Consider the following 15,135-nt stretch of genomic DNA (forward strand, 5'->3'; position numbering starts at 1 on the left):
GCTCTGAAAATCCGGAGACAAGGGTTGGGGGTTTCTCACTCGCTCAAAGCAGTCGGTCAGTGAGGCGGAGCTGGCCCACACTGACATTTTAATAAAAATAGCCAATCTGAAGCAACACCGAACGCCCAGCCAGGTAGCGAATCGTCTTGCTATTGGATGCTTGCCACGTGGGGATTCGAGGAAGGCGGAGTTAGCAGCAGCAAGCGAACCGCGCACTTCTCGGGGCAGAGCAACTATAGGATCTTTAAGAAGAGGATGGAAACGATCCCGTGAATCGAGTCAGTAAAGTTTGAAACAACTTCAGATGTACCATAAGAACTTGTAAAAAGAGGTTATAAAACAAAGCATACGTACCTGAAAACAACCCGTCAGAACCGCTCCTCCAGAAAATTCCAAACCAGTTCCTAAGAAAGCACATTTTGCAACTGAAAGTCTTGCTGATCCACAGAGCGAGAGGGTGGGGAAAATACCGCATCTCCTATTTCCGTGGCGCTTGCTCCTCCCTTGGCTATTAGTGACTCAAGAGAAACCACCTCCCATAGACCGCTCACTTCAAATTCTGATTTTTTTTTGAGACAGGAGTACAGCAACATTCGACCTCAAGGCATTCATTGGAGAAACAAGACTATTTCGTTTTCGTCCACGTGCTGCTTTTCGGCTTGCTATTACTTAATTAGTCTGTGATTGTATGTTTTTTTTTGTTTGTTTTTTTTCACGGTGAATTATTATGGTGGAAAAGAAAAAATAGCATTCTCCCGTCCTCTGTGTTAGAACGTTCTTCAGAATCTTATCTTCAGGCCTCTTTGAATTTTGAAAACGTAGATCATTTTGCAAGACTTTCTATCGAATCAACGTAAGTTTGAAGAACTTCTAGGCGTGTTAGTTGATCAACACTTATTTAATGATCGCTTATTCCACATCAGTGATGAAGGAATGACGAGTGTGCCTGGAGAAGACTTTTCCCGAAGAGTCAGCAGGGCCTGATTCATATTCTCACTCAAGTGGCAAAAACGGAAAACATTTTGTCGCCACCTGCAGCCTCGAGTTATCAGTTTTGGTATCAACGTAGCAACCTGTTGTCTAATGCAAAGAATCCGTTTCCTTTCTGGGACTTTGCTACTTGCTCTTCGTCCGCTGGTGAGCCACTGACCGTGGACTCTTCTTTCCAGAGGTCGAAAATTCAGCCCAGCGATGAAACTGATCTCGATAATTTCCAGCTAAAGTTTGCTTCAAATATTGGACTGTCGTCTAGAATACCAGGATTTAGGACTATGGCTCTGGACATGGAGCGACCAAGCTCTGTGCACAGTCCAGAGCAGCATTCATTATCCGGCGGAAGTAGCCTCGGCGGTCTACCGGCCAGTCAAATGCACGAACGTCGGTCATCGGAAGGTCGCCGGTCGACGAGTCCTGAGGATGAGCGATCGAGCAGCGAAGGAACAGAACCGCCGCACAGAGCACACCACCCAGCGGTCCAGGGACAGCCGCTACCGACTACTGCGCATTCCCTTAAGTTTTCAATCGAAAAAATACTCTCTCCGGACTTTGGACGCTTGGTATCCAGGGACAGGAGAGATTCGTTTCGAGAAGAGACTTCCGTAGCGCTCAATAATAAAGTTAACTCCAAAGAATCTACGAACTCTAGCAAGCAAAGTTCGGAAAACAAAAATACGGCTCCTTTGGGACTCGCAGACCCTACCGATTCCGGAAAAAATGTATTGTGGCCAGCATGGTGCTATTGTACAAGGTTCAGCGATCGCCCCTCATCAGGTAAGTTCATATTAATTCAATAAAGCTAATGAGAAAATGGTGGGGCACTTAGGAATCGTATTCATATACGTTTGTGTGCGATAGTTTTTTCACCGCTCTTATATTTTTAAAAAATTTCCCGATAGCATTTTCTTCTTTAGTTGAAGGAAAAAATTGTAATCAAACTTTTTTTTAGTTTGTTTACATTTGCACTTCGTGCACGTGCATCAAGTCCATGTCCTTTTGAGTTGTATAACGAGTTTATTATTGCTCTTCACGGTTATTATTTCATGATTGACCAGGTGGAAAATATCAAAGATGTGAGTATGAGCACACGCTAGAAAACTAAAATTATGTACAATGCAATAGTTCTTATTTCCAATGATTAACGATGTGATTATAATCTGGAAGACAGATACAAAATCTTTTTTAAACAAAATCTAACCTTTTTTATACAAAATCTTCTTAATTTTCATGGAGGCAATGCATAATTCAGATTTGAGCGGCAATGGAGGCAAAGCATAATTCAGATTTGAGTGGTGTTGCGTGTTTATAAGGGATTGGGTTTGAATTCGTGAGTTGTGATGTTGGGTTTGTGATAATACGCATAAGAATATAAATTGTACAATCGGAGTATGAAAACAACCTGATCGCAAAACGATTATATTTTCTTCCGATCATAATCATTTGCTATGTATTTTACGTATCTATGCAGTGAGATTTTTTATTGGTCGTTTTCTCGAAGTGGCTCCTCGTCAACTAAAACGTTTCCACACTTCTGACCTATCAATAGCCTACTTATTGGCAAAAGTAACTTTTTTCATATGTGTATGTGTTTGTTGTATCACAGTTACCACAAAATTTGTTAGTGCTAATAAAAATATTTGGAGGGAAAAAAACAGTGAAAATATATTTTTATAACCACAAAAAGTGTAAACCTGAACAAGTCATCCACTATTATGTCAACCAACTCTATTGTAATTATGCTGCATCAGTTGCAAAGTTACCTCAAATATTACTCAAAAAATTTAATGAATGTAAAATACAAACTGCACAAAGTGCGTTCTTACCTCACTGTTCAATTAATGGCTTTTTCTGGCTTGTTACGAGTCAAGCGTTTGAAGCGGCAGGCTTCTCGAATTAAGGCTACTGTATGAGAAATGGCAAATCAAAGTAATAAAACATGGAGACAATACATGTATCAGAAACTAATTCTCAAAAATTTTGGAAATTTGCATTTTTCTACAATTCTCGCTTCTCAGTAGGCTATTTAAACTCATTTTTCACAAAATGAAAAATTTTTTCATTGCGCTTTATGATTTTTTAAAACCGGTTTGAATTTTTAAAACCACCATGAAATTTCTTCAGCTTACCAAACTCACATAGTGCTACAGAATAAACAAGAATCTTTGAGCCAATGTAAATTAAAAGTTTTATGAATGTTTGAAATTATCAAATTTTTTCAATATTTAATTTTTTTGAATTCAAATAGAAAAGTAATTTTCTCAATTTTACAAAACCCTTAGAGTTTGTGTAGATTTAACATTTATATCATTTGAAAAACTAAAGCCATAGGGCTAAGAAAATTAATAGGCTCATTTACGCAACACGATGTTTTGTGAGGGGCAAAATTCGTTGCACTAGTTGTTTGCTTCAAAACACATAAGAGAGTGTTTGAGAAATGTATAAATATTTTAACACCAACTACACACACAATAAATTTTTAAATACGAAATTTAATCTATTTGTGTTTAATCAGTTTAAAATAATCACTGTACATGCCTTGCAAGGAAGGCCTTACCAGTCCTGTGTTCCCACAAAAATATTTGATGCAACTTTCAACTAAAATTTGGAGGACCCCCTACTCGGTGCTGGCAATCTACTGAGCATTTGATATTTTTTGCAAGTACGGCAGAACGAGATGGCTTTTATTTCTATATTGTAATTTCGTGAATGGGCCAAAGTATGTGAACTAATTGGTTGGAAATTATATATATGTCCTGATATGAAGTTATATTACGTATAAAAAGAAATGGACGGAATTGTGTTTTGTTTAGCTGGTGTTTATTGGTTTTTGCTTTTATCCAGAAAAATAAGAAAAAAACTACATATTATTTTGTGATTTAATATATTTTAAAATTATTTTAAAATGGTTTTAACATGAAAAGTGAAATGAAAATGTGAAAGTCATTAAATTAGTTATTCTAGTCTAGGAAACTGCGGGGAACAGCTTGTATTCAAAGAGCATGTAGCAGTTAGAGCACAAAACCCTTTTCTGCTCCAACTTCTTTGGTTCAATACAGGAATCTGTCTGCTTAATTTTAAAGAAATATTTTTGTTTTTGCTAAAATATTGTCTGGAAGAAAAATGAATAAGAACTAGAAAGTGAAGGTCGAACGAACACTTGTTTGAAGTCGAGAATTCTCAAACTTCTGGAGCATTTTGAATCAGCGTAGAATTTGAATAGTTATTAAATAAATGATAATTTTTTGCTTCAAAAACAGTTTTTTAAAACATCGGTCTCATAATATAATGGAAATAAAATTATAGAATAACGGAATTTTAGTTCCCTGAAAATTGAAAGTTTTGCATACAATTCCAAATATTTTGTTTGAAATTTCAGGGAAAGACTTTCGGGATAGATTTCCAAAATTTAAAAGGATTAGTTTTTCTAACACACTCCTATTAATTGATTACTAACGTATCACTTTTTAACACTTTATTGACTTTGAAGAACACGAAATTTCTTTTACTTTCGTACGATCACATAGTATGTGCCGAATAGTTGTTGAATGAAGGATCAGTTGGCTTTCGAATTAGGTAGGCCATCGAGTTTGCATAATTTAATTCTAGAATGCTTGAACTACACACATATCTGTTTAACGAACTTCCATCAATGTCAGGAGAGAAAGATGAAAAAATAAAAAAAACGCAAAGCTTATACGTTTGCTCCTGATAATGACGTTCGAAAATAGGCAGGTGTGTTTAGTTCACCTTTGTTGTGCTTGCTGAAGCTATTTATATAGGTGCATTATACGTTCGGTTAGGCTACTATACATGGGAATAAAAAAAATTAAATTTCAAATAAACAGGTAGTTGGCCATATATCGTGCTGTTTGAATACTTCATTTATAAAAATGGGCAAAATATAAATTTGGCATTTTCATCTTATTGATGAAAAAAAGCACAGGGATAGATTTTTAGTCTTTGGCAGATATAGTAATCATATATAAAAGATATGAGGCAAGCTCTAAATTCTCGGGAAAGCGAAATAACTTTCTTTGCAATATTTTTGTTCGATAAGTAAATTGACTGCATTTGATGTAGCAGAAATCACTTCGTTTGAATTTTTTTCGCTCTCGTGAACACAAGATTGTCTGCAAACCAGCAGGTGCTGGTGAAAGCTATTTGCCTTTTCTCATTGGCAGGAGTTGCTGGGCAACCACTCTAATGTTTCAGGGTTTTCCCCAAAGTGCCCATGGCAATCGATAACTTGAAAAGGTGTGTGTATGCAAGAAGGGGGGAGTATTGTTTCCTGCGAATTGATTAACAAGACCCTTGTCGTCGGCTTCATAGCCCTTGAGAAATGTGACAACTAACACCTTCAATATTCTCGAATCTAGGATGGAATGTCTCTTTAATGAGTGCGATATTCGTGACAAGCTCGGCAATAAGGAAATAAATTTTGTCCCGTTAAAGTTCGAAACTTGAGTTTTCTCTATCAAAGCACAGCGGGAGCATATTTTTGTAACTTCCGTTGTCAGACTAATACGTTTTGGTTTCTTATTTATTTTAGAACAAAATCATGCACTTCAAAAATTCAACCAAAAATTTTGAACTTGAGAATGTGGAACTTGTTTGATACGAATAATTTGGCAGAAAAATCTGACAAAGCGTTGGAATGGAACGTAAGACAAAAACTGTAGCATCCTTTGCTTTTTGCTGCAGATAAAATGGAAACGGTGTGTATGGAATATCAAATACGATGTATTTCGGGAACAAAAGTGAAACGTTAGACATGCTCCAATTGTCAACCTATGTTTTTTCGCTTGAAATATTTGAAAAATTGGCAATTTATGATGACGGGGTGAATCTGATTTCAGTTGAAGACTCACATCTACATTCCAAATACCTATGCATGATTATTGACGTATTTTGGTATGTATCCAGAAACTCCAAGGCTCTTCGGGCTATCGCATCAAATTACGTACGCCAAAAAACATTATAAAATATTTTCCGGAGGAATTCAGAATTTATCAAGAATTACGTATGAGGCACTAAAAGTTCTAAGATTTAGGAATTTTAAGAACATTACTGTAGTTATTTTCGAAAAGTTGTCCACGTAAGGCATAGATTTTCAATTCATGCTTTTGATATCACTGAACTCTCCATGGTACCAAAAGCTGTGAACTTTTTTATTGGTGTTGCGATACCTATATTGAAGAAACGATTATATTTGTTCGGGTTCCATGGAATACTTTCGTAACTATCAAGGGTTCCGAACAAACTAAATCACTGAAAACCTCTGGCATTGGTGGTCCTTCGCTCCCTCTGACTAAGGAGTTTTCAAGTGGGGGCTAGTTGAATAACGTCTTATTACAATCATATGTAGGCTTACGGTAACTACGTACAATTTTGTTGGTGCATAAGATTTCCGATTCTGTTCCAGATTGATATATTTAGAAAAAAGAAGTTAATTACTCGCACACATAAGTATTTTGAATGCACTCTGATTAGGTAACTAAAATATTTAAAAATCAATGACTGTGTGCATATATTTCTCTACTTCATTCGAAAATTTTTCGCAATTTCTTCTCTTACGAGATCAGCTTCTACATTTTAATCCGATGTTTTTGCTACATTATTTTTTGAATACCACAAAATTTCATAATTTGTTCTGTTACCACTGTTGCATCAAAATAACAATAGACACACATTACAAGATCTATAAATTATAGGCCTACTTCCATAAAATTTAACTTTCGAAAAAGTACTTCGTATTTGCTTCCTAGACCTATAAGGAAATGAAAGTATATTTGTGTGGGTGTGTGTTTTATAGATCAAAATGGCATTCCAAAAGCAAATGAAATATTTAAAATTCCAAAATTTCATAATGTCAGTCAAATTAGAGGTAGAAAATTGCAATAGGCTACATTAATTCTAGTGTCACTATGTTATTCAATATGCGTCACTTTATTCATGAAGAGATTTCTTGCAAACACTTCAATTAACTTCGACAGTGTTGTTTTGAAAATTATATTTGAATACCAGGCTTTTCTCGAAGCTTTCCTATTTATGAATAGATAAATAATTATCTACACATATGATACAATTATTTACACATATGATACAATTATCTACACATATGATACAATTATCTACACATATGATACAATTATCTACACATATGATACAATTATCTACACATATGATACAATTATCTACACATATGATACAATTATCTACACATATGATACAATTATCTACACATATGATACAATTATCTACACATATGATACAATTATCTACACATATGATACAATTATCTACACATATGATACAATTATCTACACATATGATATAATTATCTATTGAAGTTTTTTGTCTAATGGAAAATCTTGGACATCCGCGTTTCATTCTATATGAACATATTGCGTTACTCCAAATACTTCTACAAAAACTTTTAGTAAAGAAAAGAACCCTCATCTTCAAAGGGCGGTCTCTGGGTTATCCTCTTATACTTCCATAGGTGCACAAAACATTTTTTGCATTGTACATTCGCGTCATATATTTACTCATACTCATTCATTCGACCAATCAATATTTACTGTAGGATGATCTATAGTTAATGATTCCTGATTACGATAGAGTGGTCATACTCAACTCTATCCCGCACGTTATATGTTCAGTTATGAACGGGGGTGCCTTCCATTATATAAATTTGGTTTCTTTCATTTTCAATAAATTAATATAGCCTCACTCGTAAGAACTTTTTTTCATATTAATAATTATTTAAAAAGTAAGTTATTTAACAATTATTTAGAAAGTTCCTAAGATTATACAGTTAATTTCTTCAGCAAATTAACTTCATCCTTGAGGTCGAGGTCATTCAAACTCTACCTTTCTCTTTTTATTTCACGCATTGTTTTATCATTATTCATTTTTCATTATTCCTTCACCATTCATTTATCAATGCATTCTGTCTAAAATTTGTATTAATTCCGACTTAAATATATCAAGTAGGCCCCTACCAATCTCTTAACAGTTGTGTATCATGTTCATTTCTATTTCTTCACGCTCATTTTGAAACGAATAAAACTAACCAATGAATTTGGTCATCACGAAATAAATTTGTTTCCTCTAGTATTTGTAGAGATTCTAATTTTATTTGGATGAATTTTTCTCATTATATCAATAGTTTATACTTTTTTTTAGCTTCATTCAGTTTTGAAATTTACGTCTTTGAGAATACGTAGCGTAATGAGACTCCTGCAAACAACGAAATCAAATGTTTCTTTTGCGGTCGAATGGAATGATAAGTTCATACGGGGAGCGGAGATAATCTTTCCGGGAAAGGGAGGAAACAGGAATTCTCTCGCATAATTTTGCATGTTAGCAACAGCGCTCGCTCTTTTAACTGCCTAAAAGCAGCCGCTACTCAATTAGGCTTCAAAACGAGAAAGATCTTTCTTTTCATTCGTTCGCCTTTTCCTATATATACCCTCTGGAACTATTATTATATCTCCTCCGTCCGTGCACTGAGTCACTATAGTGAGAAGAGCTATTTTAGCTAGAGCGAGCGGAGCATTTGCGTTGGAATCGCCTAGCGCGTGCACCTAACACCTGGAGATGATTATTTGGACCTCGTCGCCCCCATGAATAGATAAATAGTCGTCACACTCTCGTATCCCATCCCTATATTCCCGCTGCCTTTCAGATCATCTTCCACTCCCATCTTTGCGTGTATAAATTGTATATACGAATAACATTATCGTCTTCTGTTTTATGTGTATTGATGGATTCGCCCATTCCGGAAATCGCTATCTGCAACAAAATGATCCGAACATGTCTGCTAATTGTCTTGTACGATGATCGGGCATTTAAAACGACGCGCACTCTGGAATAGTACAGTGAAACCTCGCTACAATGATAGCCTACTCTATAATATATCCCTAGACTATTGGCAACTTCATATGATATTTTTTTAAATCTTGTGTTTGGAGTTGCCTGTAATCGAATGTTAAACTCCTCTCGATACAACGATAACTTTTACTACTATAAACCTCTCTAAATCGATATTATTTTAGAGATTTTGAAACCGTTACAAAGATATTTTCTCTCCTTATATTTCGCTAAAAATCACGTTCACTATATTTTTAATATCCTCAATAGCTTTTGTTCTTTCGAGGGTGTTTGAAAACATCGGTATTTTAACTATGTACCCTCCAAAAGGATTAATGGAGATGCCATGAAGCTACTTTCTTTGTAGCGCACAAAATTGCAGTGATAAACCACTATACAATGTGAAACAACTAAATGAATTATTAACTCATTAACATTAACTAATTTATTAACTCATCAATTATAATGTCTTGCTGCGAATAAATACTTGTAAATATATTTTATGGTCATACTATAACGCCAATTCAGAAGATATGCCAACAACAGCATAAATTTTATGAGTGATAATGCTTCCTTTCGATATAGCAATAACCTTTCTACAACCACATTTTTCTTGGTCCGCAGAGTATCATTGTACAAATACAAATACAACGCCACAACAGGCAAAATGCCCGACGAGGTGGCTGAGAAAAAGATGCCCATAAAAATATGGATGTCATATATTTCAAAAATATAGCAACCCAATTAAAAATGAAATTAACAAAAATTGTAAACAATATATTCCCATGATAAAATATTATACAATGCCCATAAAGAATACTTATGGTTGTCTTATTCTAAGTATGGATAGCTTCTCGATTTACCCCAACATGTTTATCGTATTTCTTTTTAAACGTGTCAATTGTGTTACAATTTACTACCCCCGGGGGTAAGCTATTCCATTTATTAACAACCCTATTAGGGAAAAATTCCCTGCGACACCATAGCCTTGCATTGTCCCTCACCAATCGATACTGGTGTCCCCTTGTAAAAGCAATCGATTGGCCGTGTACTAAAAGTTCATGGTCCATCCTATCCATCCCATTGAAAATTTTGAACGCTTCGATCATATCTCCTCGACACCTGCCGAGGTTTCACTGTGTTTAGATTGAATAATGTTATAATTAATGTTTCTTTTTTTACGGGTCCGAGAATAGTATGCCTATTTCTTTTCTGGAGAGATGTGTATCCTGTTTGATTCACAAAAAACTGCGCGTAACAAGTTTTTCCGATGCTATTTGGGCTATCCTAGGAGCAAAAAAAACGGATGTGAGATAAACCGGGTTTATTATATAGGCCTACAGTACCACCACTAAGTTTCGTGTATGTTTGAACACATGACGTGTTTCTGTTTATTATTTTTGAAAATTTTAATAATGAAAAAAAAATAGTGATCTTTTTCACCTGCAAAAAGAACTATAGGCAAATTTTCGTATTGTATAATACAGTGGTTCTCAAAATTTTGTTCACTTGCGGCTCCTTGTCTATTCATGGTTTTTCTGCGGCTTCCTAGAGTAGGTTAGTAGATAATATGCATTCATAACATAACCAATTCAAATCGTAAACAGGCATTGATCATTGATAATTTTTTGTTGCACCACGGTCATTTTCTGCACACGAGGGCTAATTTTAGACCGGGACCTACAATTTATTGCCGATTCCGAACAGCAAGCTTGTTTTTTTATACTCATTGAGAGGTTGGTGTGTTAACTCCTTGATGGGGACTCCCTGCGGTAGCAATTTTTTCTGTGTTCATGTCGCCGTTTCTGTTGTACCCGTGTCACGAAAGTTTTCTGACCAGGACGAACCGGGTATCGAACTCGCGACTCCTCTAAACATTCTTTGGTACTTTAGCCGAGTATTGACCTCGGCTACCACTCCCCTCGTAAACAGGCACACACATCAACATTTCCAGCTAGTCGTGACGCCTCAGACATAAATTGGTCCCTAGGCGCACTTTGAGAAACATTGATATAATAACTGCGCAAAGCATTCTTTATATGGATATTCTTGAGCATTTCACAAGAGCGTTATCACACAAAATAACTTTTGCATAGAATGTTTTGTAAACATTAACATTCTATGCAATAATTTCACAGGGAAAATATTTTTTTTGTCTCATTTTTATGTTATTAGTCAATCTTTCTCATTCTCAAAGGTCATTGATGAACAACGCGCAGGTACGAGTCTAATCTGAGTAATAAACATCAGATATCATTATTTTAGCATGAGAACAATTTCCGTTTCTGGTAGAAAGCTTCGCTGTTCTCACGACATTATTAAAGTCGTAAAAGAAACTTGGGAATTCTTTCTCCAACAGAATATAATAATGATTAATAAATTTTCTATTCTAGTTTCATGATGTCGAAAAATATTCTCACCATAAATTCAAATGCTTATAGTCCCAATGTTTTACCGTTTGGAGAGCAAAAAATAAATACATAAGCTTACTTCAGCTTAAAAACACGAGTTCTTAAATTTTAGTTCATATAATACAAATGGCAGTACACATAAACCATTTACTTCAGCGAGAATTGTTATTGACATATTACTTTAGTCATTAAAATTGCTTTAGTGTCGGTTACTTTGATGAAATTATTTAACACAAACGTGTCATTATTTATTAAGAAAAAAACCTCGGCTAATTAACTGGACAACTATAAAATGACAAAGAAATTACGTGATGTTTATCTTCCCGTTCCCTTTTATAAGAAAGCTTAAGTGAAGAAACAGCAGCGGCAAGCTTTAAGTTTCAAGGAGTGACTAGAGAAAATTAGTGAGAAGCGAATGAAGTGCACCACATAAATGATTCATTTATTGCTTCATGGTAAAATTGCGAGGCAGGAGCATAACGTGTCATCGCCTAAGTTGATTTATTTTTAATTTATCGTTCGCAGATTTTAATGATAGCTGAATGTTGGTATAGAGCCGGTTTTGCAAGCACGAATAGTATTTGTGCTTCGAATATTTAAGTTTTATTTTCCCTACAGTGCTTTTTTGTCTTGTTAGAAAAAGAACATATTTCAGATTATTGTATAGACCGATATATATCGATTATCATACTCTATAAAAATTACATTTTCAATGCTTTTAAATTTTGAAAAATGAAATACGTAAAAACCGGTCATTTTGACAAGGTCTCGTGATTAAGCATCTTTGTTATTTGTCACACAATAATTAAATTTATCTGCCCCGGACTTTTCTTACCAGTTTGAAGGATTTCTTTTCTACTTTTTTCATAATAGACAAAAGTGAAGAAATCTATCTTGATATGATGAAAAAAATTGAAAAATTTATATAAAACACTTTTACTGTATTAAATGTACAGATGTAATTGTGCTTTTAAAATACAGTCAAGGTATAAAAAACTTCGAAGATGAAAATTCGGCTTGTTTGACATTTTGTAATGATAGACAAATATTCAACTTAATGCGTCGAAACGTGACAAAACCATCATGCGTCTTTTAGTGTCAGAAAGAAATTAGTTGATTGATCATGGCTTTTCACGAAAATTACACGCAGAATACGCCTATATAAATTCAAGAAGCTAAATAGAAATCGATACACGAGACACAAATTAAGTTGAAGCTCTTTAATTTAGTTTACCTCTCGTGGCATTTTAAAGTATGAACCCGATTCCGTTACAAAATTAAATTACTCGGCAAAAACCACTCAATAAACATCAAAGTAGCAATGCTCTTCATACAATGGCGCTGTTAATTAAAAAGAAAAAAAAATGAAAATGTGAAATTTTCTCTGACGAAGCGATTAGCAGCTTATTCTGTTAGTAAATTGGCTAGTGTGAAGGCAAATTATCGAACAAAAATAAAATAACGAGGTAAAGTAAAATAACACAATATTAGAACCATATAGTTAAAAATTAATATAAACGAAGTGTCTCATTTTAGCTCTGGCTTTCGCAGTCAAAACCGATTTTAGATAAAATTAATGCCCCGATATTTTAAAAACATTCTTCACATACGAGCTCACGTCACGCATCTGCCGTATTTTAATTGAAAGAAGCGCTCGCTGCTTCTAGTTATTTGGTATATTTTTTCGATAATCCGATTTTGTAGTTTTCTTGTCCGTTACGAGAATCGCTTCAACAAAACACCCTCACTCATGTGCCGTGTTTCTTTTTATTTTTTAACTTCTCTTGCTCTTATTTATGAATATATGTACATAAATATATCTTCACGTATATGTATATATATACACACACACATTTTTTTTTAAATTTATTTTTAGTTTTTTGTGCTTCTCTTACTCTTTATCCTTTGTTTCTCTCCCAGTCGATAAATTGCTTGTGTATCGGGATGATTTTTGCAAAGAAAAATTTAATCTTTTCTAGATGAAAACGCAACGAGTTACTTTTTTTTTCTCCCCCTTCCTATCGGATAGTGACAAGCGAGTCATCAATCTGAGTTTTTAAATAATAATCACCAGGAACACGGCACTACGTAAACTGTGCGCACTTTGCTGGAGAAGATGGAGCTCGTAAGGGGTGGGAATGAAGTGAAAGATGAACAAATGCTTCGATCCTTTAGCTAATCGGCTCCTGCAGTCACTACAACCTACGAAAAGAATCAAAAACCTAGATTGGATTTTTTTCCCCCTTGTTTCTTTTTTTCTTCTTCTTTTTTTTAAGTTGCTGTTCTCCCTCCTATCAAATATTCCATGAAAGTAAGATTTGTTGAGACACGATAACCTTATCAAGTCCTTGATTACACTTGACTATTTAATTAAAAACCGCGATCGAGACTAGACGAAAAAATAGTAATAAATATATACAGTAGGCTTATATAAAAAAAACAGCCACTCTCTTTTATCGTCAGAGAATTTATGATGGGGGGTTTTCACTCTCCCGGCTTTTCTGTCATCGTTTTGCTCCGAGTTTCGAACCGTGTACTTTTTGGTAATTAATATGCATTACTGCAAATTATTAATCAAGCTAATAACATTATCTTGTTAATTTCTATCTGATTAATGGAAAAAAAGTTAGTCGGAGAAAACCTATGAATTATCCTTGCATTTCATTAAATGTAAAACTCGTGAGTGCTGAAACAAAATCGTAATTTTAAGAGCACGATGAAAAATGTTTCGTAAGTGTCGATGAAGAATGTTTTAAATATGCTTACACGCTCTCTCTCTCTCTCTCTCTCTCTCTCTCTTTGAATATTTCTTTTTGGTTCAAATTTTTAAGACTCCTAGAGATTACCTTTTACCTTTCACATGCAGTGGGTCCCGCTTATAACGTTTTTGAGAGACCGTCATGAAAAACGTAAGGGAAAAACGTCAGGGAAAACGCTTTAAACAGGAAATCTTAATGAGAATTAGAGTTGTGGGATCACGGAAATGAGTCGTAGGCCAACTAAGCGCGAAAACGTTTCAAGTGGGAACATTATAAGTGGGATCGACTGTATTCCTCATATTGTTTAAAACCATTCCGCGAGCTCCAATTACTGTCACTTATAGCATTTCGATCTGCCTGTATCAGAATTTTCATTGTTTCTGACAACACTGTTGAGATGTTGTAAACATGAAAAAATAGAGAGGAAATAGTTGACACCCAAAAAAATCACGTTCTCACATATAAAACCATAATATAAGGGAATAAACGATGTGCTAGGTCAGTGGTTTCCAAACTTTTTGACTTCGACCCCCTTTTGACATGAAATTTATCACCGACCTCCTACATGGGGGACCATATGTCCCAGATTTCAGTTGGTGAATGTTCTGTCTCGAAAGCATTTTTCGGAGCACCTTTTTCTCTCGGGTCCAATTCGCGTAATGAGTGATGAATGAAATCAAATTGTTCACCATTTAATTGGCAGGGCTGTTTTATTATAAAATTAGAAGTGTAGGGAGGTGATTGCGTTACTTGTGATTTCGGCAGTATATTTATATTTTATCATAATTATATTGGTTTTTTATTGCTTTCATTGGGCTGCTGTATTTTTCGATATAGTTTAGATATATATTCCACATCCATATTTTTTTATGGGCATGCGTTTTCAGCTAGGGCCGTAACTGGAGGGAGGGGAGCAACTGCTCCGGGCTTCAAAATTTAGGGGCAGCAATTTTAGGTGGGAGCAAAGAACATCGTTATAAAATTATCGAATTTTAAAGTCGGGAGGGGGGTGGCAAAATAATGTTTGGCGCGGGTGGAAAAAATCCTAGGTACGGCCTTGTTTTCAGCCACCTCGTTGAGCATTTTGTCTTTTA

At 35.0% G+C, this 15,135-nt stretch overlaps 1 protein-coding gene across 2 annotated transcripts in view; it reads left to right on the forward strand.

The window, feature by feature from the left end:
• The first annotated feature begins 228 nt into the window (after positions 1-228).
• LOC149080227 (homeobox protein engrailed-1-B-like) overlaps positions 229-15,135 on the forward strand; it is a 74,595-nt gene continuing 59,688 nt past the window's right edge. For both annotated transcript variants that reach the window (XM_089239291.1, XM_089239292.1), the window contains exon 1: positions 229-1,770. In XM_089239291.1, the coding sequence (XP_089095417.1) occupies positions 1,272-1,770 (499 nt within the window). In that variant the 5' untranslated portion in view covers positions 229-1,271. The remainder of the gene's footprint in view (positions 1,771-15,135) is intronic.

Source organism: Pholcus phalangioides, unplaced genomic scaffold, assembly GCF_987345545.1.
Source record: "Pholcus phalangioides strain wild (caught in Gottingen) unplaced genomic scaffold, Ppha-v1.0 ptg000011l_1, whole genome shotgun sequence".
NCBI classification, from domain to species: domain Eukaryota; kingdom Metazoa; phylum Arthropoda; class Arachnida; order Araneae; family Pholcidae; genus Pholcus; species Pholcus phalangioides.